At 31.5% G+C, this 27,715-nt stretch overlaps 4 protein-coding genes across 8 annotated transcripts; 2 read left to right on the plus strand and 2 right to left on the minus strand.

Annotated features, from left to right (window-relative positions):
- The first annotated feature begins 7,860 nt into the window (after positions 1–7,860).
- Positions 7,861–10,486, plus strand: LOC110656924 (uncharacterized). Of its 2 annotated transcripts, none has more exons than XM_021813917.2 (2): positions 7,861–8,088; positions 8,951–10,486. In XM_021813917.2, exon 2 carries the CDS (start codon positions 9,054–9,056, stop codon positions 9,861–9,863), a length of 810 nt encoding a protein of 269 aa, XP_021669609.2. In that variant the 5' UTR covers positions 7,861–8,088; positions 8,951–9,053; the 3' UTR covers positions 9,864–10,486. The 2 variants fall into 2 exon arrangements, with proteins under 2 accessions (XP_021669609.2, XP_021669610.2); XM_021813918.2 differs by having other exon boundaries at positions 9,053–10,486.
- A 2,070-nt stretch (positions 10,487–12,556) lies between these two features.
- On the plus strand, positions 12,557–14,467 carry LOC110656895 (uncharacterized). The gene is given in 2 exon segments (XM_058139384.1): positions 12,557–13,167; positions 13,170–14,467. Coding segments are annotated over 2 exon segments (1,755 nt in total). The 5' UTR covers positions 12,557–12,630; the 3' UTR covers positions 14,388–14,467.
- A 2,191-nt stretch (positions 14,468–16,658) lies between these two features.
- LOC110656926 (transcription factor PIF7) lies at positions 16,659–19,573 on the minus strand. Of its 2 annotated transcripts, XM_058139383.1 has the most exons (7): positions 19,171–19,297; positions 18,846–19,031; positions 18,021–18,516; positions 17,771–17,869; positions 17,552–17,617; positions 16,989–17,405; positions 16,659–16,885 (listed from the first exon to the last, which is right to left on the minus strand). In XM_058139383.1, the coding sequence occupies exons 2-7, from the start codon at positions 18,860–18,862 to the stop codon at positions 16,778–16,780; spliced, it is 1,203 nt and encodes a 400-aa protein (XP_057995366.1). In that variant the 5' UTR covers positions 18,863–19,031; positions 19,171–19,297; the 3' UTR covers positions 16,659–16,777. The 2 variants fall into 2 exon arrangements, with proteins under 2 accessions (XP_057995366.1, XP_057995365.1); XM_058139382.1 differs by lacking the exon at positions 18,846–19,031 and having other exon boundaries at positions 19,171–19,573.
- A 4,482-nt stretch (positions 19,574–24,055) lies between these two features.
- LOC110656927 (remorin 1.4) lies at positions 24,056–26,814 on the minus strand. Of its 3 annotated transcripts, XM_058140088.1 has the most exons (7): positions 26,669–26,814; positions 25,868–26,455; positions 25,551–25,618; positions 25,101–25,355; positions 24,819–25,023; positions 24,573–24,654; positions 24,056–24,490 (listed from the first exon to the last, which is right to left on the minus strand). In XM_058140088.1, the coding sequence occupies exons 2-7, from the start codon at positions 25,891–25,893 to the stop codon at positions 24,299–24,301; spliced, it is 828 nt and encodes a 275-aa protein (XP_057996071.1). In that variant the 5' UTR covers positions 25,894–26,455; positions 26,669–26,814; the 3' UTR covers positions 24,056–24,298. The 3 variants fall into 3 exon arrangements, with proteins under 3 accessions (XP_057996071.1, XP_021669616.1, XP_021669617.1); XM_021813924.2 differs by having other exon boundaries at positions 25,551–25,764; positions 25,868–26,794; XM_021813925.2 differs by having other exon boundaries at positions 25,551–25,786; positions 25,868–26,794.
- Positions 26,815–27,715: the final 901 nt, after the last annotated feature.

The raw sequence follows: 27,715 nt of genomic DNA on the forward strand, positions 1-27,715 counted from the left end.
ATTTCTAATATTAAATGTTAACCCTAATGAACTAAGTTAAAAACTGCCTTAAATATTACAAGAGTAACACTTAAGTTTTAATTTTTTAACCTTTTAGGAGAAGTTTGATACATAAAGTCTTTTTAGTATTTTGGTTGCTATTAAAGAATTATTTTTTAAAATATATAGATTAAAAAATATTAAAAAATAATTCAAAACTAAATTTAATAAATTTTAGTTAATAAAACATTAAAATAGTATAATTATATTTTAAAAATATTTAATATGAAATAGTTTTGAACTTAAAATTTCTATGTCACATAGTTGCATATTCCAAATATTAGTGCTGCATCGATAATTTAAATTTTCATCAAGAACCTAAGTACTCAACCGATTTTCATTATAATTTTTTTTAATAATTTCAATTTAAATAGTTATTTCACTTATTGCTCGTTTTGCTTGATTTAATAGTTGAATGAAGTTTTGGTTTGTAAGTTTATTACTGGATTTTCATATTATAATAAGGATTAACTTTTGGGTGTTACGAATTGAATGCAATTACTCTTATAAATATTTTATAATAAATATTTTACATAAATTCAACTATGTATTTTTTTTATTATTTCGTAAATTCGTTTTATTATAAATAAATATTATTAACTGCAATTGAAATATGTATAACTACTATAAAAATTATTTTTATGAAAAAAAATAAAGATTTTTAATTTTTATTAAGGAAAGTTAGAATTTAAAATTTAATAAACAATTAATATTTAAATAAATTGATATTATTATTAATAAAAATTTAAAATAAGGATAATTATTATTTGAATTAAATTGCCCTTTCTAATAAAAAATAATGATTATTTTTCAATGTACTATAAAAAAGAAAAATCATGATTTTATTTTAGCCAGGAGATGAGCCAACACTTCGATTCGATCTGCTTTGCATGGGATGGGACCCACAGCTGATGACCTGCCAAACAATCGAGGAACTCATGTGGGCGCCAGCAAGAACTTACAGCTCATACATGAGAGCTTTTTTTATTATTATTCTTTAATTTTAACCAAAATTACGGTTGATGTAGTCGTTGAAATTTTGAAAAAGTTTTGACCAATGGCATTGCTTTGATTTAGGTTAAATTAGTGCTCACTCAGCTTTCTAACCATAATTAATGGAATGTGCAGTAGCTGATAAAGCATTTGGTGGTTAGGCCAGCCTTTTCTCTGTCTGAATAGGCGGATGAAATTTAATATTAATAAATTTTAATTAAAATCATATTCATTATTATTATTATTATTATTATTATTATTATTTTACTATTGGGTATCATTAGTTTCTCTGTAGGAGTTATAGAAAGTTAGGCAATAATCACAAGATCTAATTTTGTTTGTTAAATTAATTAATACATGAAGTGAAGTGAATCAAACTTCCAAGTATGATATCTATAATTATAATTAAATGAATTAATTTGGTAATTAAGAGGAGCACATCATGAGCATAATATTGTAGGTTGCTGAGTTAACAATGAGAAAGATATGATTATGGGGGTTCTGCCCATTTTGTTGTTTGTCCCTACACAAAGGAATGGAATGCCCCTTCTTCAAGCCAAGGGAACATCAACCATCATGAAATTGTGATCAATTTGTTCTTATTATTTATTTTTAACTCTGCCCAAGTAAATTAATGGTGACCCCAGCTGAACTTTTCTTTGGCTTTTTCTGCCTTTCTTTTCATAACCCTAGCTATAGCTAAGTTCATTGCTTCTTCCTTACAACACATAAAATAAAAAATAAAAGATAAACCCAATATATCATATTATGTAAATTTTAATTTATTTTAATAAATTATATTTGTTTATATTATAAAATTTTCTTATATTCATTATAAATTTAAGATATAAAATATATAGTGAAACCCGAGTTTTATATATTTATATCTTAAATTCATAATGAATTAAATTTGAAAAAAAAAATTTTGTATGTTATTATTTTAATTTTTTACACATTTATTTAAGAATTTTTGTTTAAGTTTCTTTATGTTTATATTACTTGGTTAATTAGTTTTGCCAAATCATGACTTTGAAGAGAAGGATTCAATTAATATATTTCTTTCATTGTACTATATATATTGTATAACCTTAAAAAAATGTACAACTTAAAGTAGTTTAATTAGTTTATTTACTAGAAAATTAAATAAGACACCAAGCCACTTGTCTCTTATCATAGATTATTATTACCCCATGTATTTGTCACAACCTATGGGAAAGGGAGACTTGCAAGGCAACTTACATTGATGAGCTTCACCATATAATCTCTCTATTAATTCTCTACCAATTATAAATTCATTTCAATTTTTTATTCTATTTTAGGATCATCACCACTTAATTATTAATTAAATTGGTATTATTAATCACATCACTTCATAACTGAATTGTCTTTACATAAAATTATAATTCATTCAAACAAAACTTTAAATATATGTTTTATTAAAAAGTTGAGTCTATAATAAATTAAATTTGACTTTTTTTTATTTGACTTCCATTGAAAGTTTTTTATTAATTACCTTATAGTACTATTTTAAAAACTTTTAATTAATAAAAGTGAGATTTTATTTTAAAATTCTTTTATGCAATATATATATAAAGTATGAAGATATTCTTCAGAGTCTGTCACATAGTATTCTCTTTTATAGTATTATAGTTACTATAGGCAAAATCTGACATGTGACATTCTCTTTCATGGTATTCCCATATGATTAATGCGTAGCATAGTTTAACATGTGACAAGTTATAAATTATTTAATAGTTACTCTATTAATACTATAATAAGTAATCATTATTATAAAGTAATTTATAATATATTAACATATATTAATTATATAATAGTACTCACATACATTAACACGAACAATTCTTTAATTTAATTAATATAATTTAGAGAACAAATTGTGAATCAAAGGTTAGAAAAACATCAACTTCATAATAAATCACTAATTATCTTGGGTAAATTATTTCGCTTTCATTAATGAACAAGATACAGGACAAATTAATTTTACTAATTCAACCATCCATTGGCATTGGGGTAATAATTATATCTTTAGTCATTAAACCTTTGGCATAAATAAAGATCTTAATTAGCTTCTCCCAATAATCTAGCTTGATTTGAGAACACTTCATCAAAAAGTCTTCGCTGAGAAGGGTTTGACTCAGACTGGGCCCTCCATCAGATTGCATATATATAGATTGGGCCCTCATTTATATGGAAACCTTAGAGAAATCAATTTCAATAAGATTTTAAGGAAAAATAAATAAATAAATAAAAAGGGACGGTGGCTCCACCGGACATACTCATTAGTTACTATATCTAAAATATTAAATTAAAAATATAATTTTAATATATAAAATTATGAAATTATAAAACTAATAAATAAATAAATGAAAAGACTAATTGATTTCACCACAAGCTTCACTCCAGCTAAAGCTTCGGTTGAACAGTACGTGTCTAATTAATAATTATTCTTAATTATAATAAGCTAATTACCATGCAAATTTTACATGATTGACAGATCATACACGTAAATTTTGAGTCAGCATTAATTACTGTAAACTGTCGTGCAAGTTTTCCATTAATTATTATATATATATTACTTTTAAAAAATGTTTGCATAGATAAAAATGAATAAAATAATTATATTTTATTTTGTAATTATCTGTTATTTATTTAAAATTACTGAAAATGCTCCCTCAATAACAATTCATGTTATTTAATTGCATGATTAAATTCATATGTCATCATGCATGGTTGGTGATTTATCGCTTGATGATTTTTTTTTAATTATTTTAATCAATGTGTGACAATGAATATATTTTCATTAACATAAAAGATCTACTTTTGTAATGTCACGACCCAACTTATGGGTCGGACCGGCACTAGGACCTGGGCCAGCCTAAAGCCCCCGAGGTCCGTAGTAAGCTTAACTATTCACTAACCTAACTCTAAGGCCCATTTGGACCCAATTTCAAGAAATCAACTGGACAGAGTCTGACCATAAAATGGACCTTCTAACGGGGACTTTTTGACTCATCCGACCTGTAAACACAATAAATAATCAATTGGGGAGCTCAGTTCACCCTCCACATGCTCATATCAACATAAAAATAAATGGGAGCTCAGCTCTCTTATCCAGTCCATCAAATATGCATGTGATAAAAATTTTACAGTTCCAAAATAACAATTTATATTACAGACCCAAATCAATTATATATTTCTAACACATGCGGAAATTCTAGAAGTTTATAAAATTACACAAATATGAGCAAATGACCTGCGAGGGAGAAAAGCAGGTTAACCTCAAAAATATCTTCCTGTGGCCTGTAAAAATATTGAACAGGAGTGAGCGTTCGACTTAGAGAGTAAAATATCAATTTTAACCATAATCTCTATAACTATCTAAAACTAATGCACCCTGTAGAGTGAAATGCAACATCAGCAATATTTTCACATCATAACAGCCAAAAAGTAATTTGAAGCACTCACACACCTAGTAATATCAATCATAATATATGGAAGCTGATCCCCTATACAGCTCTCTTAAATCCAACATGTGCCAGCGAAGAACTCAAGCTGGACTTTCGCTTAATAAACCAAATCGGGGTCCCAGCGAAGAACTCAAGCCGTGTCTACCCCGAAGGATCGGGTCCCAGCGAAGATCTCAAGCCGTGTCTACCCGTCCTATTCATAGTCAACACCACATCACACGCACGCCAACGCACGCACACTGCTCCAAATTACCACAACAACATCTATGGCACTTTAACAGTTATGAATGCAACATAAAACGTGCCTAGAGTTTAACTACATAGATACATATATATAAGTGATGCATGGGCATGCTTGAACATATAATAATAGTGAAATTACAATTAAAATTAATATTTTGCTCACAGACTTGACAGTAATCACTGTGGCAGCTGGGCGGAGTAAGAAGGCTGTCCCGGCTCACCTGATAATTTTATTACAATCATTTAATAAATTTGACTCAATACAAACTTAAAAAAAAGACCAAATACGTCTTAAGTCGTGCCGAAAATCCGACAGAATTTTCCCTATACCTAGGACCTACCCGACCTGCAAAATGGCTCAAAATACACTTTTATATTCACAATCCATATATCCACAGCTCAATCACATCACACAGCCCCTCCTGGGCCCATCCAAACAGTCATCCATCACAATATGTAAAATTTTAATTTAGTCCTTATAATTGACTCTTTTTGCAAAAACTACCTAAATGAACTCTAAAAATTCTAAAACTTTGCCTCATGGTCCTTAGCAATATTACTAGGCTATTGCAAAAAGAATCATAATTTTCTGAGCTACCACGAATATTTTACGGATTTTTAATCTCATTTAAGAACTAGAAATTACAAAAAAGTAAGGTTCGGGTTTACCTATGCAGATTCCGACTTCGGAGACGCGCTCGGGACATTTGACAATGGTGGGGTAGCCAAAACCTCGTTCCAATTCGAAGACTTTTCCGGTAGTCGGTCTGTCTGGCCGGAAATTCACAGACCCGGATAATTGTCGAATTTCGGCGAATTGAAGATACCTACACGAAGCCCACAACACTGGGATTAGTACATAAATTTTACGAAATTTTCTAAGCTTAATTAATGCTCGGAAAAACACTACGAAGTTCCGTGGGACCCACCAAAAAACGGTGTCGAAAAAATTTGAAATTTATATCGCCGCGAAGCTCTCGACCAGTGGAGCACCCTGGTACTCTCAGTTTTCTCGTGGGGTTCACGGTGTGCGAGAAATCTAGCCCAAAAGTCAAAATGGGTTAAAACTTTTCGGGCAAAAATTGGACAAACCGCTCGATAGATTTCGGTGTTCTTGGTGTCTATGGAAAGCTCTCGACGAGTAGATGGATTTAGACATAAGACCCGGTCCGATTGGTGGCCGGATCGGCCGGATTTCGGCCGGCAAGTCGAAGAGTCGCGCGCGCTCATCACGTCGCTTCATGCGACGTTTGCCGGCGCTACAGGCGGCGGCGAGCAAGCTGGGGTGGGAGGAGAGAGAAAATGAGAGAGAGAGAGAGAGGAAGGAGGAAACGCGCGCAGGAGAAGAAGAGAAGAAGAAGAAGGAGCCGATACGATTCGATTGGTCCAATCTGGTCTGGTTCGATTCGGCCGATTCGATTCAGAATATAAAATTTTAAATTTTTACGCTGCCTTGGGACCGAAAACGAGGCCCAAAAATTTCGAAAAAATTCTAGAAAACTCAAAAAAATGCGTAGACTACAAATATATTTTTAGTTTTGCCACTTGATCTTTAAATTAATTTTTAAAAATATCAAAGTTTATATTTTCAGAAAATCGAACCCGATTTCTAAAAATCTGAAAAATTTCAAATAATTTCCTAAAATTCAAATAAAATAAAATATCAATATTTACCCAAAAATAATAAATTTTAAAAATCAGGGGTGTTACATGTAATAATTTATTTGATTTCGGAAATTATAAGTTATAATGCAATTTTCAATTATTTATTTTATTTTTTTATTTAGCTTAAAAAAAAGAAAATAATAAAATTATTTTATTAATTTATTGTATTACTTATAGGAATCACAACTGCTTCGATACTTAAGTCAATATTCGAGTTTTGGAGAATGAACAAAGAGTTGAGAGAATAACTATTCAATCTCGCATACCTATCAATTCCAAATATCTCGGATTATCTTATTGATTGAGTTATTGTTGGTATAGTAGTCATCTTTTTGCTAGGATAACCATACCCGGAAGGAGGGAGACCTCTCGCTTTTAGGCTAAGTGTCTAAACAACCTTTATACTTGTTGGGCGATAGGTGGATCGAGCGGATGCCCCTCGGACGAGTAATTTTAAGTAAAAAAAAAATTTACAAACGAATTTAACAGACTGTAAATCTATATGTGAATTACAAACAGATTTTAGATTTCATTTGTAAATCTCACTTTTATTTTTTTAATATACACAATTTATAATTGAATTGTAAATCTGTTTGTAAATATTACATTTAATCTTTTTAACTAAATAATTTATAAATGAATTTAATAATCTATTTATAATTTTTATGTAATATAATAAAGTAATTAATATCTCCGATACAATATGGAAATTTATGAAATTTTTAATAGAGCAGTTAAGTTATAAATAACACAATGCAATTTTAGGAAGACTAGAGGATTATGAGAAACTAATATAATAATTCACAATATAAAATCAATATTAAAGAAGAGAAAAATAGAAATTAATATACTGTTTATTTAAATCAATCCTAATTTGTTTACCAAATTAATATTTAAAAAGGACCATCCGAATTATCAGATTCATATCACATGGTATTTTAATTTTATAAAAAAATGAAATAATTAATATTACATGCACTAATTAGCCAATTTATTTTGTTAATCTCATATTATTTATTCATTTGCTTCAAATATTGGCTAGCTTTAATTATTTGCAAATTGCAATGTTATCATAATTTGAAAGGTTGATTACAATTTAATTATTAATGAAAAATATTACCCCTTTATTTATTTTTATATATTGTATTTGAAAAATTAAAAAATATTAACTATTTTTTAAATTTTATTTTTTATGTTTATTAAATATAATAAACAATTATATATAAATAATTAAATTAAATAAATAATAATTTAATTAATTATTAATATATTTTTATAAAAATAAAATTATTCAATTATTTTCATAATTATTGTGTAAATCAGACAAAAATGAATGAATGGTGCATAATTTTTTTTTTCCTAAAAAGATTTGCACGAGGAAAGGTAATGATTTTTTTTTTTATTAGCTAAAATGCAAAAAATAAATTAAAAAATAAAAACGATGTCGTTTAAAAGGAGATGGGCGGCTGCATTCTGTCCTTTCGTTGTCTGGTTGCACATGGATCTCGGCTGGAAAGACGCTTGTATTCTGTAATCGGAATTAATTCTGCATTTCTTTCTGATTTCACTGAATCTAAATAAAAGCAGATCTTTTTATTATTTAATTTTGCTCTCTATCGACATAGCGAAAGAGGAAGAGACGCAACCTTCTTCCTTCCTGGTAAGCTCACTCTTCTGATTCTCTCACTTTCCTTCTCTTCTTCTGAATTTGAATTCGGAGGTGGGTATTTGGTCTTTTCAAGTTTCTACAAACGGATACCCCAAATCCCCATCCAAATCTCCAGTTCCTTATGGATTAATTTCAGTATTTCTGTGAATCTATCTGCTGTGTAGATACGAATATTATCTGCTGTGTAGATGTGAATATGCCCTCCAGATAATTGGAGGATCAAAAACAGGGGATTTCGTAAAATTGTCCCACGTTTTCGTGCTTGTCTATCTATCTTTCACTGATAGATTTGAGAAATTTAGATTGGTAAAACTTTATCATTATCCGCCAGTTATAGCAAACCTGCAGTGTGGAATTACTCAATTACATGTTTTATGGCATTTTTGCTGATTGGTGAAGATGGCAGAAGTTAATCAATGAAGGCGTGTTTGGTTGCTTGATAGTATTTGAAGTAATGGGAAATTGTTTGTCCTTGGTTTCTTGTGAATTCTTGTGGGGTTATGGGGTATAATGTAGAAAAGTACAATAAACGAGAAACCTTTGGTTTCTTTTGCTTTATTATTTTATTGTATGCTTGGCTGCTCTAAGAAATTTACTTTTTATGAGCTTAATGAAAAGGTGCCAGAGAGTGTATGTATACTGTCTTTTAGCATAAGCTGCTGAGCAAGTTATCTATGATGTGACAACAAGACTTCCTTAAATCCGAAGAACAAGCCCATCAAAGTTTCTAGGAGACATATTATCTGGTCTATCATATTCAGTTTAAGTGATGTTCTAACTAGAGAATAGAATCATAGTTTGGTAATTTTGGTATTTTGTCAATTCACTGTTTGAAACTGTTTAATCATTGCAGGTTTAAGTCCATTAGTGGTTTGCTGGCACTGTTCAATGTTTTAACATACGTAGTGTACTTAAACAAGTAACCCTTTTCTAAGTCAAATTGTTTGGCATTCAGCATGTTGGGTTTTGCTTCAAAAGCGATTAATGGTTCCTTAAGGTTGAAGAATGATCTTTCAAAGCGGAGTCAAGCTTATTCAGAATGCTCAGATGATGAATTATCATTAAACAACGGCAGAGAAGAGGGACTGGAATGCCCTATATGCTGGGAATCTTTTAACATTGTTGAAAATTTGCCCTATGTTTTGTGGTGTGGCCACACCCTCTGTAAGAATTGTGTGCTAGGGCTGCAAAGGGCTATGGTGAAACTTCCTACCCTCCCGATCCAGCTTCCATTCTTCATTTCTTGTCCTTGGTGTAATCTATTATCTTTCAGATTGGTCCACAAAGGACACCTCAGGTTTCCTCGGAAGAACTACTTTCTACTTTGGATGGTTGAGAGCATGAATGGTGATAGGTCAAAGTCATATTTCTCCTTTCGTGGGGATCATCAGCCTGTTTCTTCTTCAAAAAGAAATCAAGCCATGGGCAATCAAGTTACCCATATGAGCAACAGGCGAGCCTCATATCCTTGTCCTCCAGAACAAGCAGCATCTAACCTTGACGAAGGTCGCCTTAACATTAGATACTTCAATGCTGAGAGACTTCAGTTATCCTTTCGCAAGTCGTTGGTTTTCTTTGTTCACTTGACAGCTAAGTTTCCATTGATTGTCATATTTCTTCTGATTGTTTTGTATGCAATACCGGCCAGTGCAGCCATCTTGTCACTCTACATCCTTATCACCTTTGTATTTGCTCTCCCTTCTTTTCTTATCTTGTACTTTGCCTTACCCAGTCTGGATTGGTTGGTTAGAGAAATCATCACTTGAGTTACCATTCTCCTACATGCCCGATGTCACAAATGGGTGGCATTTCTCTTATTGCCAGTCCAGTTACATAGTGCAATTTGACGACTTTACCTCTATTAGATGCTGACCAGCTTCGTGGTTTTACAAACCATGGAGCTCAACTTGAAGTTCTTCAATCAAATCACCTCCTTATCAAACATATTTTAGCATGCGGCAAATAAGTTGATTTCAGATGTTACATTGGTCTTGAGAACGCTGTTCTTTTGTAATTCCAAAATTTTGGGGAGCAATTAATGATCTGTAGTAGAAATATAATGAAGACGTACGGGTATTATTCTGCTGCAGTGTACATTTAGGCGCGAGAAAGCTCTTGCAAGAAGACTAATATGTAGAAGATTGTCCCTGTTTTGTGTGTCGAGGGTAATGACCTTTTCAGTACTTTGCTACTATATTTTGGATCTTTGATGGACTGTACATTGAATGCTCCTATTTTGCCTTTTTGGTTATGGTATGCAAGTGAAACTATGCAATTCCTTTTCCATAGATGTCCTTTTGTATTGGTGAGAGATTGTATGTGCACATTTCATGAAGCGTCATTTTAAAACACATGGATGTTTGTTTAGCTACAAGTATTATTTTTATTAGCCCTTGTGTTTTAAGAAATTGCTGGCCTTCCATGAGATCTCTAATTAATGCTAGGTTTATACTGTGAAACTTGAAAGCTTGTGGAAAGAACTTTATGGTTGGAGGGTCACTCTCTTTGTAGTTTATGTGACTTGTAGACCATTGGCCAAGGCTTCATTGTCCTTTTATTAGTTGCTAGTGCGTATAGAATTTGATTAAGAGAGGATTATCTCAAAACTTTACTGTGAAAATTTGACTAAAGCTTGAGACTCGCATGAATATTGTCTTTAAAGCAATGAAACTTTCCACGTAAAAATTGAAAAAAAAAAATGTTTTCTTTTAGAAATTAGAAGTTAGCTCTCTCTCTTTTTTTTTTCAATGGTGAAGAAAAATTAAGTTATTCTTTGATTGGAAAAAAAGGGTTTTTAATATTTAACAAGTAAATATATGAAAATTGATTTCTTTTTAGTATTGATGGAGGGTCGAAATTTTCTTTTGGAAATTTTTAAAAGGGAATGCAGTGTACGTTTCACTTCCAATATAATGAAATAAACATTTTAATCATCAGATTATTTCTTTTAAAAATATAATAATTATTGATTTTTTATGAAAATTTGGTTTTATATTTTAAAATAAATCTCGCCTAAGTATGCAACTAGTTTCGTAAACGATATTACTAAGATAAAAGGCTCAGTGTTTTTCCATTAATTTTGAAGTTCCTTGTAGCATCGTATTTAAACTATTAATTATCTCAGCTTATTATGTTCTGGGTTTTTTTGGCCATCACAATTAAATTTTTTTTTCTTACTGAAATAAATATTATTCTTTTTTTAATATTAATTTAATAATGATATAGAGGCTAACAGTGGCAGATGTAGTTGACAAAATAAGGGTCAATTTACTTTTCTTTTTTATTTTTTTTATATATATTAATCTCTTATAAATTTAATTATAATTTTTTAATAAAATTTAAAATTAATTAAAATAAAAGATATTGTACATAGAGATTTAGATTCATGCGAATTTGATAGTTTTAGCAATGATGTAATTTTTTTTTATAATTTTTAAGGTATTAAAATTTATTGAGTCTAATTATAAGATATTATTATTATATTTTTAAATTTTAAGATATTATTATTATATTTTTAAATTTTCTTTATAATATTTTATTATGTATCTTTTACATGATAAAAATATTTTTTTAGATCAACACTGATACTTACACAATTAATATATATATATATATATATATATATACACACACACTTTTCCATTGTGATGGCGAATTATTATGGTTCTGCTAGCGCTCTCTCTCGGTTCCAACGGGTATTCTGTTTTGTCAGGTTGGCACATGCTGCAACTGCAACAAATGCGCTATTTCGTTGCCTTGATTGCCCCAAAACGCCCTCGTCCTTGTTGTCAGGAATCTTTTCTTAGCCGAAAGAAAGTGGAGACCCTCTTCTGGAGGAGAGGGTCCTTTCCCTGTTTTGCTTTCTTTTCGAGAAATGCTGGACACAGAGGTATGTACTTGCCTCTTCGTTTTTGTTCCCTCTCGTTCTGTTCTTTATTTTTTTTTATCATTTTTTTTTTAATTTTTATTTCCATTCTGTTTTGATTGAAATGAACTTTTGAAGCCAGTTCTGCAATAGGTTTAGTGTTTTTTTGGCTTATGAGTATGGCCCTTGTTGATGATTCTCTTAAAAATTGACTTTTCCAAAACAAAAACGTGCTTTTCGAACAATTTCTAATGGGTCTCTTGGAGCCGTAATTTGGAGAAAATTTCTCAAGTTCTTTATCTTTTTGAGGGCAATTAAAAAAATGCTATACTTTTTTCTATATGCATTTTGATTTGTTTGGTATCGCTGTATAGGCTGTTATTAGTTTGTGCCAAGTTCTGTAAATTCTTCATTGGAAAGCCATGAATGCCATGCCAACATGTCTCAGGGGAATTTCTTGATTCTTGTTTGTTTCAGCCTTCATGTTGACAATCCTTTCAAGTTTTCAGAGCTCAAGATAGTTGCTTCTTCATATTTGTCACCTTGGTAAGATCAGAGCTTCATGTTCTTCTCAAAATATCAAGAAAATCTCTATTCCTTTTCTACCTTTATCTAAATGTTACTGTCTGCTGCAGAGTTGCAAAGTTTGCCCTTTTATTTGGGTAACAATGACTGAGGAGAAAATTTTTGCTATCACAGGATATGATCGCAGACCAATGATCCCTGGGAGCGGCGACTCTATACCATTGATTCAGGAGAGTGATTCTAGCTCACTGATCCCAGAGACCGATTCTGCCACTATGATTCCTGAGAGCGATGCCCCGGTGGTCTTGGAGGATACCGAGTCCAAAAATGGTCATGCAAGAAGGTGTTCTACTGGGAACATTGGTATTCCATACAAAAGTGTAAAGATTTTTTCCCATTACCTTGCAGCTTCAATAGGATCCTCCCATGATTATTGTAAATATGGACAAAGACAAGATCTTGAAACAAAGTCAACAAGCATTTCTATATTGGAAACGATAATGGAAAGGCAAGGTAAAGGACAGGACATGGGAAAGGTTTTAACTTCAGCAGAGAGAACGAAGAAATTAGCAGTCAGTTATGCGTCTTCTCGTGGTTCCAGAATCCAAAAACCTGATTTTCCTGTTATCAGCAAGAAGGAAGTTCCATCATCGACTGAGAAAGAAACTATCCGTTAAAACAGCTTTGACTACCTATCAGAGGAATAAATCCAAAGCTAGGGTATAGGCCACCAAAATCACCTAGTCTCCAACTAAAAGGCTATTTAAGGAGTAAAAAGGATGGTGAAATCCAAAAAAACAAAGAAATGGCTACTTCTTTGGTGAATTCACAAGGAGCTTTAGGTAGTACAGAACAAATAAAACTCAGAAGAACTAATGAAATGAAGAACTCCATATCGGATAAGAAAAAGGTTTTGACACGAGCAACTACTTCTTTGGCTGCCTTGCATTCCGTTAAGAAGGTTTTGACTCGACCGATTGCTTCTTTGTCTCCCAAACATTCTAAAAAGAGAGTTTCAGGTATGAATACTGAAAAACTCAAGAGCCTGAAAGGAGTTTCTCATTTGAAGGATCGGAGTGATGTTGGAAAATCTGAATGTGCCAAAGCCAGCAATGGGTACGTGCCAGAGACTTTGAATACAATTGAATTGAATGTAGAGAATAAAGCTGTTGGACTGACTCAAAACAGTGATCGTTCTTCCTCATTCCGTAAGGATAAAAGCTTGAAACATGATCAAAACGGAATTTCCCCTGTTCAATTGTCTCTGCCTTCTACAGAGAAGATTTTGAGACGCACTCGCTATGGCATCCATGTCAGTCGATCACCTAAATCCTCTGAGAATAGAAGCTTGAGACATACCAAACAGGGTATTCAAGTTACTCAAGCATCTATATCTTCTTTGGCATCCTCCAAATCTTCCCATGGACTAGTTAATAGAGCCAATGCAAGACTGAGACTAGTTAGTCCCAGAAAGGATGAATTAGTTAGCACAAAAGATCCAGAGTCCCCACCCAGAAAGCTAAGTTATAGGAAAGAAAAGGTAGTTGAGCTTCGCCCTGTGATTAGTCCTCCAAGGACACTCAATTTTAGGCGAAGACGTTTCAGTGACAGCCAAATTGATAAAGTTGAAACTACAGAAAGTACCTTTAAGAACATAGAAATTCATGTCGATGAAGGCGACACTAGTGTTGAAAAATCTGAAAGCGAGAAGGTTGTCTTTAAATACCAAGATGTTGAAGAAAAGACAGTGGAGCAGAATTTGTTGACTGACATGATTGAGGGGGCGGCAAATAAGCTTGCCGAGAGCAGAAAGAGTAAGGTCAAGGCATTGGTTGCTGCTTTTGAAACAGTGATCTCTCTTCATGATCCCAGACTATCATCAACAGTTGGTGTATGTTGAGTTACTGAGGTCTGTACTTGTATTCAATCATATACTAATTCTATAGAGGGAAAGAAAAGGGAACATCGGAGTGGACATGAATGCAAAATATATATATATATATATATATATATATATATATATATATATATATATATATAAAAGAGAAAGTTACCCTTATTTGTATCCAAAATCAGTTAATATTACTCATCATAAGACCAATTAAAATCTAATCCCTTACCTTCTCGACCTATTTATTCAAAACTGCTTAAACATATCTTATGTAATTAACTAATAATTTGCCAAATTATATTTGCACTAGAGATTTTATCTACAATAATTAAACACAGCTTTGCATAATAAATATAGAGTTCTTCACCACTCATACAACCCCATTAGTTCTAAAAGTTTCTTTTTAATAATGAATAAGAAAATTTTAACATTGGGGAAGTTTTCAATTCTTTAGCTCACTAGTGATGCTATAAATGTATTTATTTTTATATTTAATTAAATATTTAAATTATATAATTCAAGTACTAGACACCTAATATAGTAAACCCATACACTATAACCATATTATACTAAATCTAAAAACTAATAATTATTTTTAAACTCGTATTCTTTTAAAATAATATTAGGAGAAACACATAAATTTAAGTTAAATAGAAGAAATGAATACAAAATTATGTAATTTGACTATACAATTTATGAATTTGCTAGCAAAAAACTTCACTATAATAAAAATAACATTATAATGTTTACATTCATTCGAGTAGATTTTTTTTAGGTTAAGTCAATCATAATTTGAACTCGATAACAATATATCTAAAATACAAGTAATATCATAATAATAAATTTATTTATAAATATCTAAATTTTATATAATTAAATTAGATAAAATTAGGCAATACAATTATAAAATTTGTTGATTCATAGTCAACTATTATTTAACCTATTTGGCGATTATGGTTTTTATCGTAGTTTATATATATATATATATATATATATATATATAAATTTTTCTTGTCTAATTTTGGTCCATCATAAATTTAAAATATAAAATATATAGTGAAATCCACATATTAATTATATAAGTACCACATGTTTGTGTCTTAAATTTATAATGCTACCATTTTCATGCACATTAATAACAGTGGGGCTGAAATCTAAATGCAGAAATCAACCTTCAACCATAAAACTAATTAATTGGAATGGTCCTAACCAGCCTCTATTATTTTGTTTCTTGGCCTTCCAAATTTCTATGTAGCTTTTGCAACTTAAGAAAACAATATAAGATTACCACAAAATTAAGAAAGACAAAATGATCTCACTAATAAAATTTCGCTCTGTAAAAATTCTCTCAACCGATTATCAAATTTAAAGGAGGGATTGCTTCTCGTAATTGACAGCCCTTCCCCCCTCCTTTCCTCTTTTAGATCTTTTTTTTCTTCTTTATTTGTTTTGCTTTCATTACTTTCTCTGCCTTTTTCTCTCTTTTTTTTTATTTTTTTATATTTTCTTCCAATAACTCTCATAATTGTGTATGAGTTTTGAGAATTTATTTTCAAATTTATTCTTATTTATTAATTTTAAATTTATTTGTCTTCTTTTCAGTGAGAAGAAGTATATTTTATCTCCATTTTTTTGGTGGTCCCTCCTTTGTGAGGATTTTGGCATTAGTTCTTCCAAATAAAAGTATGGCTATTGATTTTTTTTTGTTGGAGATTTTAGATCTTGATTTGCAAATGTGAATCTTCTACTAACGAAGGATGGTAGTGTAGCCTATTTCTTAATTCCTCAATTGACGAATAGTGGCTTGAATTAATTATCTATGTACATAGTATGCAATAAGTTCCTAGAAAAATAGTCTAGGCATAAAAGATCCAAATAGATTATTTTATACTCCAGTTGTTGCTCGAAAGATTTATATCTTTTGTCAGGAAGATCCAATACATCTGTCTTAGTATTATTCTTCAAAAAATTTAGGCAACTCTTATTTTATTTATTAAAAGATTAGCGAATTCTATTGGATATAACAATAAGTTTCATGTCTGATCTACATAAATGAGGTTCTATCTCTCATGTGATTATTTTTAATACTTGAAGATTTAATATTATTAGTGAATTTATGTTTTTTTGAAAAAAAAAAAACCATAAAATTTTCCTATGTGTGAAGAAAGAACTATGGTGTAAGAAAATCAGATTAATATATAAGTGTTATTGTCTTCTTTTTCTAATTTAATAAAATTTTGCAGCTTATCAAAAAATATATATATATATAGATGAGTGCTATTATACAAGTTCATCAATTATATTAATCACACATATATAATTGTTCATATTAATTTATATTCAATTGGCTTATACATATGCTCCTTCTTCCTCATTCTTTCTTGATGTTCTATAAATTGTTAATCACCTTGGACATGGTTGGGCTGTGATGCTGCTTGTGTGATCCGCTGATTCACTTGTTGTCGGTACAGTGCTGCCATCTTGTTGTAAAGCTCCATATTCATTGACTTCATCGATCGGTTGGGAAAATCCAAGAAAAGAAAAATGTTAAGGAGAAACACAATAAAGTGTAAGTGCATATATTTAAGCATATATAAATGGAACACATACTTGTGCTAAAAAACTGCAATATGGATCAGGCAAAGCAACTGAACTATTGGTGGCAGGGTCAGGATTCGCTGCAGGGATCATTGAGGGAACTACAAAGGGATGAGGAGGAGGAGGAGGCGGAACAAACGTAGTGGTGGCTGTAGCGGGGGGTGGTGCAGGGTGGAGGAGCGGAGGAAGAGAATGGGGTACAGCAGCACTATGTCCAATTGAATTCATGTCATGAAGCATCCCCATTCCCATACCTAGAGGAGTAACCCCCATGCCCATACGTGCTAGTAGAGACATTTGATGAAAATGTTGCTGCATCCCTAAAGGCATCATCATCTGGGGCATGCTTCTCACACTCATTACTTGCACTTGTGCTTGTAGTTGTTTCAAATATTCTATCACCTCATCCAGCATTGATGCTTTATCTGTCTGCAATTTTTTTTTTCAAAGTGAAATATTAATTAATTAAGACACAAATTAACTTATTATTATAATTTTCAGGATATTTTTACATATTAATGAATTAATATATATGTAATATTAATTAAAGTCACACGTAAAATAATTTCCCCGACCTTACTTGCATTAGGAACCAGCTTCTGGAGAGCTTTCATCTTTTGGTTGATCCTATCTCTTCGTCTCTGTGCCATTTTAAAAATTTTGTAATGAAAAAAAAAAAAAAAAAACTCTGCAACTCTATTTTGGTATGAATTCACTCTACCTATTCAACTCCAATAAAATAATAATAATAAATAAATTTGCAAGTTGATTTATATTCGACAACTATTAATTACCCGCTCTGACTGATTGTGAATAGCAGCAGCCCGACTTCTTCTATTAGAATGAGATCTGACTGTTTCAGTTTTGGTCTCTCGATCTTCATCTGGGTTTTCCTATATATATATATATATATATATATATATATATATATATATATATCGATCATAGTTAAAAAATGAAGTTACAAATTAATATATAATTCATTAATTTCTTTCTTTCTTTATATATAATCTAAAATTAATATAAGGGGTTTGTCTGTTTTACCGATCCACCATGAGAAGCAGAATCCTCATTATCAGTGGTTTTGGCCTTGAAGCTTGGAGTGGACTCTAGAGAAGCATGAGTCATCATGGTAGTGTCACTTTCCCTACAAAATGTGGGACTAGCACTTGCACATGCACTGCGGTCCGCTTGCTCATTATCCCTACTGCTTCCACATTGGTTTGACTCTGATCTTGCACGTTTCTTCATCAATAAGGGGGCCATCTGTGCCTGGCGCCTGGAGGACGTTTCTGCCCATTTGCCATCCGATGATTCCACAGCAGAGGCTATCTTTGCCGGCTCTTGCCGGTTTGAGTTTATTCTTGGTTGTGAATCGTGGCACGTGGCTTGATGGACTATTGACTCTAGGGTTTCACTAGTCCTACCCCATGTGGGTGTGGCCTTTGTCGCCTGCCCAGAATGGAGAAGCCCACCAAGCCCATGCATGGCTAGCTGACCATTCTCCCATGTTAGCTCCGCTACCTCGTAATAATTGGACCTGAATATGTGAATTCAACTCCAATTACCATATATATTTTTTCCCTTTTAGGTGTCAGGAAACAAAATAATTTGTTTTTACATAATTCTTGCTGACAATATTTAAGAGAAGAAAGCAATTCTTGAACCAAAATAAAGAAATTAATGGTACTACCTAATATATGCATGCATATTAAATGGTCATGAAATTATACTCTTTCACTTAAACAAGGAAGCACAAAGAAGGAAAGCCATTTTTGAAAAAGCGAAAACGTTAAGAAAGATCTTGCGAAACTTGGAAATTTTGATTTCAATTATTCAGAAAGTGAAGGAAAAGCTGTTTTAATCAACCTGGAAGAGAAACCCATCTGTTGATGAAGTAAGCTGCTGCCAACAATGAAGAAAAACCAAGTTCGGCAGCAGCAGCAACATCAGCAAGAGAGATAAGATACCCATAAGTGATTTTTGGAAAAGTAACAAGAAAGATACGTGGGTTCTTCTGCTAGCTGCAGCTTAATTAGCTATAGAAAAGAACATCTGGAAAGAAAGAAAAAAAAAAGCCCCACAAAGTGGGATTCTCTCAACAAATAAAGCAAAGATCAAAAGCAAAGAAAAAGGAAACTCAAAAAGAATAATAGAAAGGAGGAAAAACAGGAGTAGTAGTTTTAGTGCATACATGGGGACAGCAAGGTTGGTAGTGGGATTCTGCAGCTGGTGGCTATGCACGTGAGAGGATCTGTTACTCTCTCCTCCTTCGATTTGTTCTTGTCTTTGGTGCTTTAGATTCCCTTTGGGTACTATACACTGACCGATCATGCTTATGATAATGATGACGATGATGATATCATTATATGATGAATGGTCATTCCCTTTCTCTCCATGAACAGGAGCTAGCTTTGAGCATTGGATATAGATTTTTGGATTCTCTGTTACGTCACTGTCGTGTAAGCTCTATATGGTCCCCTCGTACGCTCACATATCACATTGGTTTTGAATTTTGATTGAGATTTTGCACAAAAACTTGCGGTTGCTATTACATCTCGCTGAAGAGTACCGGATACTCTGGCTGTCTTCGTTGCCCCGTGGGCTACCTTTGCCAATCTATTAAATTAAGAGCCGATAAGAAAATGGCTTCTATAGAAAATTTTCTATTCAATAAAAAAATTACTCTTGTGGAATGATTTATCTAAGGCTCTGGTCGTCCACGCCGCATTTTCTTGCATTAGGTGCATTTAAGAAAATAAATCAATAAAAAAATTTTTTTTTATCAAAAGAAAAATGATGAAAGTCATTTTTTATGTTTTATATTTTAATAATTTTATTAAAATATGAAAATATTTATGTGAAATAAACACGTATCATTATTTTAATATTATAATTAAACAAAAAAAAATATATTTTTACATATATAAGTTATTTTTGACAAAATAAATGAAAAATTAATTCTTAAATAGACTTATTCTATTATTTAGATCAATAAAATTGCGCCATATTAACTAATTTCATTAACTTAAATTAAAAGGGATAAAATTCCTGTTGATTATGATTTCAAAAAAAAAAAAAAAATCCTGTTGATTATGAAACATAAATTTTAAACCACTGTTAATTAAACCCACAGTGAATTTTCTTTTAGGTTTCTTCCTTACCTTTTCTGGGGACTACTCAGTGTAACCATCTATTATTCATCCTAGACTTATTTCATCCTATGCTTTATTTGGAGAACCTTGACCCTTTTTATTTTTTTTTTCATTCTTCTAAATTTTTTATTTTTAATATTGAGATAAAGTTTGGCTTTTAAAAAAAAAAAAAGAGGTTTATAATACAAAATGAATCAATTAATTTATTAGCTCATTTCATTTTAAGCTCAATAAACTATACACTCAAAGCTCGTTTTAAGCTCGTTTAAGTTTCATAAAACTCCCTCCCCTCTCTCTCTCTCTCTCTCTTTTTCATTTCTATGTCTCTCTCTCTTTTTCCGTTTCTATTTCTCTCTCTCTCCCTCTTTCTCTATGTCTCTCCCCCTCTCTTTCTTGTTTCTCTCTCTCTCTTTCATTTACATCCCTACAAAGTCTTAAAGATCATCTCAACAATTCCATGAAGAAATATCGCCTTAGTTGTGAATATTGACATTATTTTTTTAAAAAAAAATAAATATATCATCTTGAAGGCAAAAATATCAACAAGGCCTAAGAGGTGGAATGATTGGTATTTGATACACGTTTAACATTGAGATACATTGAACATAAACATAATATACGTTTTGAAACTCATAAAACATAAGATACACGTTTTTAATACATCTCCCAGCATGGCCTCGGTGTGAAAATTAAGTTCTATTTTTCTTTTTCCTTTTTTAAGAAAAATATTTTGTAGTTAATGATTCTTTCTTAACATATTTTCATAAAAATTTTAATAATTCCAATCTTAAACTCCATTTATTTTTAGAAAATTTCACATTTTCTAATATTTTGAACACTAAAATGAGTCTAATGAAAAATATTTTCTTGATAACGAGAAAACAAAGCTATCCTTTATCGAAAGTAAATTTATATATATATATATATATATATTAATCTAAGCTAACCCTTGAAGACAAAAATGAGAGTCAAATCCTAAACCAAACCCAACAAAACCCTTAAATTCCTCTGTCCTAAGCCAGAGACAGGAATCAGGATTTTTCATGCAAAAGCAGAGAACCTGTGATTGCTTGAACGCCATATGTATAAATGGTCCTCCCATCCCATGGCCACTGGCCACCACCAGTCCTTATCTGCCATTGCAACTTGATAAAGAAATCTGCGTCAACGTGTGTCATGTTTTGATGTGTTATACATTTTGCTTGAGGACAAAACCCTCATTCAATTATTTCTAATTTCTATACCCACTAAACTTTTCTTGGAATAGTAATGCTTGGTTTCCATATGCCTATTGCCCTGGAGTGTACATCCTGGTTTTTAGCTAAATATGGAGGTGGTCTTCATTCGTTTTGTTTTGCCGATGCGAGCTTTCTTTTTCGTTAAGTACTCTCCAAGGAAATGGATTAGTTTATCAAACCCTGAAGTTGGTTTTGCTTGTTTTCTTTCTTTTCTTACCATGTCAATATTGTATATTTGATTTGAGCAAGCTACCCCAACCTCAAAGCATATATTCCCATTAACAAAGAATGTCCCCCCCATTGAACTAAAGACTATTACTGATCATTTGGCTACAGAAGGAGAAATTATTGGGTAGTCTTACAGAAGCTTCAAGTTGACTATCCACAATAAAGATAGAATTGTTGAACAGCCAGCCAAAGACTTTGACAAGTCAGGGGTTTGATTTGTGTCTCATCATCATGTTTTAATGCAACCAAGACAGTTTATCATCTTACTTTGAAATTCAAAGTCATAGTCATATTATCAAATCTTCATTTTAGAATATTATTTCTCCACAAAAAAAATACTCAACACAACTAAAATCTTCAATCTTTATGTGGTTAGGCTCGGGTTTGCAGATTCTTTTCCTCAGTTATCGTCAGTTTAGGACAATATAATAAATGCTGTATCGTGAATATATCTTTAGCAAGGGCAACTGGGCAATTGCAATCCTATCATAAGAGATTGTGTGTTGGAATTTGATAGTGAGATGGTTGTTGCAGCTATGACCTGGTTGGTAGATTTGCCATCCTATGGTTGAATTTAGAGGCAGTATTAATAGTGGCATGGCCCAGGATTTGACCTCTGCTTTGTACCAATCAAACAATAAATTAGCATGTCCCTAACGAGAGAGATCTTTGTTACCACCTTGATCAAATATGTTCACACAAATGCTGTCCAATTCCAGAATCTCTTATCCTGCACCAAAAAAAAAAAAATAAAAATTGAAGACGTAAGATTTTCAGTGTTTCTGTGACAAGTAGCAGCTTTAAAGGTAGATAAAGATCAATGAGCCCTGCTTTGGGTGACATAAAAGATGAATTGTCCATGGATCATTTTCTAATTCTCTTAACAGTAGAACAACTGAACATGTCATTCTACAAGAATTTCAGAATATGAATATTTAATTCTGGAAAATTCACTTTTTTATATTAGATGTAAAGGGAAAAGAAATTCACTTCATTTACCCTTTTCTGGGTATATTATCGGAATATTTGTGTTGATACAACTTGATCAGCAGATCACTGCAGTTCTATGTCCGACACAAATACATTTTACTACTTTTAGACTTTCATTGATGGGTTTATATCTTCTATTACTCTCAACTCAGTTCACTTTTCAAGAATATATATTTATGCTCATGCCATTCTGCAGGAATTGCTGCTTATTTTTTCTATCTTTGTTCTGCGTATCGTTGCAAGGTCTCTTGCCCCTCCTCTACTGTATTTAGTCCTGCGGTTTCAACAACTAGTTAAGAGGCTTCCTTTATATTTGGAATTTAGAAAGTTAAAAACGAGAACATAAAGTAACTTCGAAACCTTTTACCTTTCCATTTTGAATAAGACAGAATGTGAATTTGGATGATATGCTGTTGGAGAATATTTATTAGATAATAGCGGTTAAAATTTAGTTAGATTTTTATGATTTTATTAAGATTTTCTATTATGTTTTTAAATTTTAAATTTATAATTTTTAGCAGATTTTAACAATCAATGTCATTATATAAATGCAAAATCAATCAATCTTCTATATCCTTCCTTCAAATAACCAACATCCCCTTTGCCCAAAGCAAGAAATGATTTCAGTTTGTCATTCTTGAAATTCATTAAACAACATTGTTATGATGTGGCTTATATTCGAAAATGATTTTATTGGCTTGCATTATGATCCAACTCGAAAAGCCTGTGGTGAGACCTCAAATTAAATATTTTGTGAGATCTGTGATGATAATTATAAATTTTGCCTATTGCATATTTGAGAAAACTTGCTGAAATTAGGATTTAGAAAGATAATTATGGGTATAGCTAATAAACCTAACAAGATCTGATGTATTATTCAGCTAATTAAGTCTCAATTCTGCAAGGTACTAAACAATTTATAATGTACAATAAACCAAATTTTTGCAACATATAACAAAGAGGAAAAAGAGGATTAGAGATAAACTATTCTGCTTTATCAAATAAAAAGAGGATTATAGATAAACTATTCTGCCTTATCAAATCCTTCAATGTCTTGAACAATCACACAAAACTATAACCAATTACATCAAAGATTTTTATTCAATAGAAAAGGAAAAAAATGCAACTTTCACAATTTGTGGATTAATTTTTCTGTGAAAAATTTAAGGTTCGGTTCTTTCTTTCAAAAAATGCCACATATGAACATTCCAGCAACATTCATAGCTTTTCCTCTATTGAAGAATGATAATGATGTGATTATCCGTTTAATGATCTTTAATAAAGAACCCCAATACTTTTTGATTGATCTGCAAGTTTCTAAATGTTCAAAGCATAAAATCTAACCCTTTCTCTTAAAAACAGTTTTTGTCTCCATCTGCTATGCTCATAGTGACAGGAACCATCTATTAATTGTAGTCACTGCCTCCTCAGTATATAAAAGATGTTCATTTGCAAAAAATCAAGAGCCTGCAGGCAGATGCTAATTATAGGTGTTCTTATATTCTCTTATCAGTTTTTGAAGTCACTTACATTACATTGGCAATACACATAAACAATGTAGGCAATTACAACTTCTCAATCTCATGCTCCTTATCAATTAATTAAATTAAATCTCCCCACAGTCAACTATTTGAATTGTTTCTACATTAATGGAATTATATGCAATTTAATTGACTTGCATAGCTAGCAACTGTTAGGTTCTTTGTAACATTCAGCAGCAGAAACACCTGACAGGATTCTTGCCTTTCCTTCGCATGTACTTTGCCTTTTCTTTCACTTCAGCTTCTTCATTTCTCCTTTTCTCCTCTAATTGTGCTCTTGCTCCTCCAACAATCGCATCAATTCTCTCTACATTGATTTGGTAATGCTGCAAGTTTCTTGACTTTCTCAGCTCCAGTTCATTCTGCAGGTCCAGCATTCAGGAGAGTTACTTACTAAACATTTTCCTTTCTCGAAGTTGATCACACAAAAAGTCAAGGGTAAACCTTTTTCCTTTCCATGTGGAGTTTGGCTTCCATCTTCTTTTCATTCTCCCAAGCAAAAACTTTTGATTTCTTCTTCTCATACCTGAAGTTTTAATTTATTATCAAACACAAAAATACTAAAACCAGCATCCAAAACGATGAAAAATACATGAAACATTGAAAAAAAAAAATGTGCTTCAAAAACGGTTATTATATGGTGTTCGGTTTGAACTACTTTGCCATTTCATTTCAAATAGCCAATATCACCTCTTATTGATCTTCCGTAATTGAGCCTTCTCCCAAGAATCAATTTTGGATTCCACAACTTCGCTTCTTGTTGAAGTGCCCTTCCGCCTTTGATCTGTTGAGGCCATAGGTTTTGTAGAGGCTAAACGACTAGGTTTTCTGGCAGGCATAAAGGTGCCTTGTACCCTATGATCCTGCTCTGCTGGATTTCGGATTGAAGATTCACCTAGTAAAATAGTTCTTTGTTATTGTATATCCTACAACAAATATTGTTGAGGAAAAACTTGTGGTTTCTACCATTACCTGCATGTTTCACTTCCTTGCTAGATGATGGTCTAGTTACTCTAACAGAACCAGCTGAGCTATCCTCTTTTCTAGTTCTGATTTCTGTTTTTGACTTCCCAAAGTCCCCTCTGATCTTTCTCCTGTATTCCTCTCCTGCTTCTTCCAGAGTGTAAATAGCAAATGCAGTAGCAGCCACAGCAGCTGCAAACTCACTATCATACTCCCAACTCATCTGCCTATAAAGCTGCTTTTGGAACCAGTTCTGACCTTTATCTGCAGAAGGTTAGCACTTAATTTTTTTTTCCTCTCCTTTTTCATAATCATTTGTCCTTGTTTCATGAATAATTGAACACCATCAATTCTGATTTCAAACCATTGATTAAAAGAGATAACAAGCTTCTTTAAATTTGTAATTAATCCATGTACAGAACAAAGAAAGATTATATCCTTCGCAGGTCCCAACAGTACCTCTTTTGAAGAATTCTGTATTCTGAGCACTGCTAGAGTCCTCCTGTTCTGGACCAGAGAATCTCACTCTACCAAGACAGCAAGTAGATACTTCAATCAAGAAGAAGAAGAAGAATATTTCTGGAAAGATGGCTGATATGAAGAGGGTTTTCGCTTCCAATTTTAGTGCAACTTTCTGCTAATTAAATCTTCTCTAAGATGTAGGAATCCTTGCCTATGAAAAATTTGGCCAAAATCTGACAAATGGTTTAAACAATATTTTCCTAATATATAATTTTTTTTTTTAAAAAAAAAAGAAGAGAAAGGATTGGAGGTACCTCTTTTGCTTTAGTAAATACTCCATGCGCTCGTCAATTTCTTGTCTGATATTTTTTCCAGCCTTTTTTCAGGTGGGAAATTGTTTGATTGGTGAGAAACTAGAATAAAAGGCCTGGGAAGGATGTCCTGAGACTCTTATAAGGACTTTAGCCCATGATCAGGAGACTGGTGCAAGCAAAGATGAATATGCTTTGCAATTTGTACGAAGCATATTTAAGCTTTTGAGGGAAGCAAAGGATCTTTACCCCTTTCCATGCACCAACTGTCAAGTTGTTTCCCATTTCTAACTCCTCTTTTTCCCTGTCTTCACTGAAATGAATAATCAATTGCAAGTAATAGTGCTTTTGAAGATTGAGTTGGTGAAAATTTAGGGGTTATCTGTGTAACCAAACTGTTCCTTCATAAGGTGGAGAAATGGCAGGTACGCCATCTGAAAATGGAATGTCCAATTTGGCAGGTCACTGAGCTGGTGATCTTTGATACGTTGTCCATTTTGAACTATACTGGGTTGCTTTGCTGTGAGGGTTACCCCTTGTTGAGCAAGAGCAGCAATTTTTTTACACCAGGAGAGCTTATCTGCTATTGATCTTCAAAATGAGGAAATCTTTTTGTGAATAATATTAGTTGTATAGCTTGTAGAAATCTATAATAAACAAGCTTGTACTTGGCTTAAATCTAAGAAAGGCAATAACAGTTTAAAAAATTCAAACAACTCCTGGAAAGTATTCCAAATTTTCTACGATCCTCCTGGAGAGAGTTGCAACATCTGATGTTCTGCAGGAAAAGTATACTCTACTCACCTGGCCTGCTGTCGGCTACCATCCCTGGCTATCCTTTAATGAACCAAAAACAGGGACGAGAGTTAAAAAAAATATTAAAAAAAAATAAAAATAAAAATAATTGAGACTAGAAGAGAAACAAATTCTTGTATTACAGGTGATTTGATTTGGTTCGGTTGAAAATTTTATGAGTTTAACAATTTCAGTGAATTATTCTAATGTCTCTAGTTATTATCAATTTATTATTATTTGCTAGTTGGTTCCAGAATTTTAATAAATTTTTAAATATAAAATATTAATAATAAATAATATGTTTTACTTTCTTAAAAAAATGTTTTATTTAATTTTCAAATTTTTATATTATATTCTACAATTTTGTAAAAAATTATTTTATTTATAGAAATAATTTTCAATAATAAATAATTAGTATAAAAAATTGATTCTTATATGAGCTAAGATAATTTATTTTGACAATCATTTAAAGTTATAATTTATAATGAATATTTTTAAATATTATATTTTCAATTAAATTTCCACTTAAATTAATCATTTGAAAAACTAAATTATATTTTATTTTAAATGAAAATATAATTTAAAATGAAAAATAGATTTTCTTGTATAATTTTTTTGAGAATAATTAAAATTTTGGTTATATAATAAGAAAAATACTTAAATATTTTAAATAATCAACATTTAAATGATTATAAGTTTTATATTCAAATAATTATAAGTTGTATTTTATATTTAAATAATTATATCTATAAAAAATATTTAATATTTTTAAAAAATAATTTTTAAATATAAAATTTAATTATAAGTGCTATTTTAGAGACCAAATTATTTCTAATAAAAAATAATTTTTTACACAACACGAGGACTGATTTGTAATTTAATCAAAATTTTTAACCATTACTTAGATTTTAGGGGGGTTTTCGCTGGCAACAGGAAAAATATTTGTGAAAATCACTTTATTTAGATCTAAACTTAATTAATATTCTAAAAAACTAAACTATCAACGGAAAGATAGTTGAATTTGTATAATTTTATATATTTTAATTAATAATTTAT

This window comes from Hevea brasiliensis, chromosome 17 (genome assembly GCF_030052815.1).
Source record: "Hevea brasiliensis isolate MT/VB/25A 57/8 chromosome 17, ASM3005281v1, whole genome shotgun sequence".
NCBI classification, from domain to species: Eukaryota; Viridiplantae; Streptophyta; class Magnoliopsida; order Malpighiales; family Euphorbiaceae; genus Hevea; species Hevea brasiliensis.

What these genes read in the sequence shown, in the direction of transcription:
- LOC110656924 (XM_021813917.2), top strand. Translation starts at nt 9,054, where the DNA reads ATGTTGGGTTTTGCTTCAAAAGCGATTAATGGTTCCTTAAGGTTGAAG.
- LOC110656926 (XM_058139382.1), bottom strand. Translation starts at nt 19,310, where the DNA reads ATGATCGGTCAGTGTATAGTACCCAAAGGGAATCTAAAGCACCAAAGA. An exon ending in ACCAACCTTGCTGTCCCCAT is followed by an intron (nt 18,517 to 19,170) that starts GTATGCACTAAA and finishes TCACATATTCAG; the next exon opens with GTCCAATTATTACGAGGTAG. An exon ending in ATTGCAGTTTTTTAGCACAA is followed by an intron (nt 16,886 to 16,988) that starts GTATGTGTTCCA and finishes CGATCGATGAAG; the next exon opens with TCAATGAATATGGAGCTTTA.
- LOC110656927 (XM_058140088.1), bottom strand. Translation starts at nt 25,893, where the DNA reads ATGGAGTATTTACTAAAGCAAAAGAG. An exon ending in TACAGAATTCTTCAAAAGAG is followed by an intron (nt 25,356 to 25,550) that starts GTACTGTTGGGA and finishes AACCTTCTGCAG; the next exon opens with ATAAAGGTCAGAACTGGTTC. An exon ending in TTACGGAAGATCAATAAGAG is followed by an intron (nt 24,655 to 24,818) that starts GTGATATTGGCT and finishes TTAAAACTTCAG; the next exon opens with GTATGAGAAGAAGAAATCAA.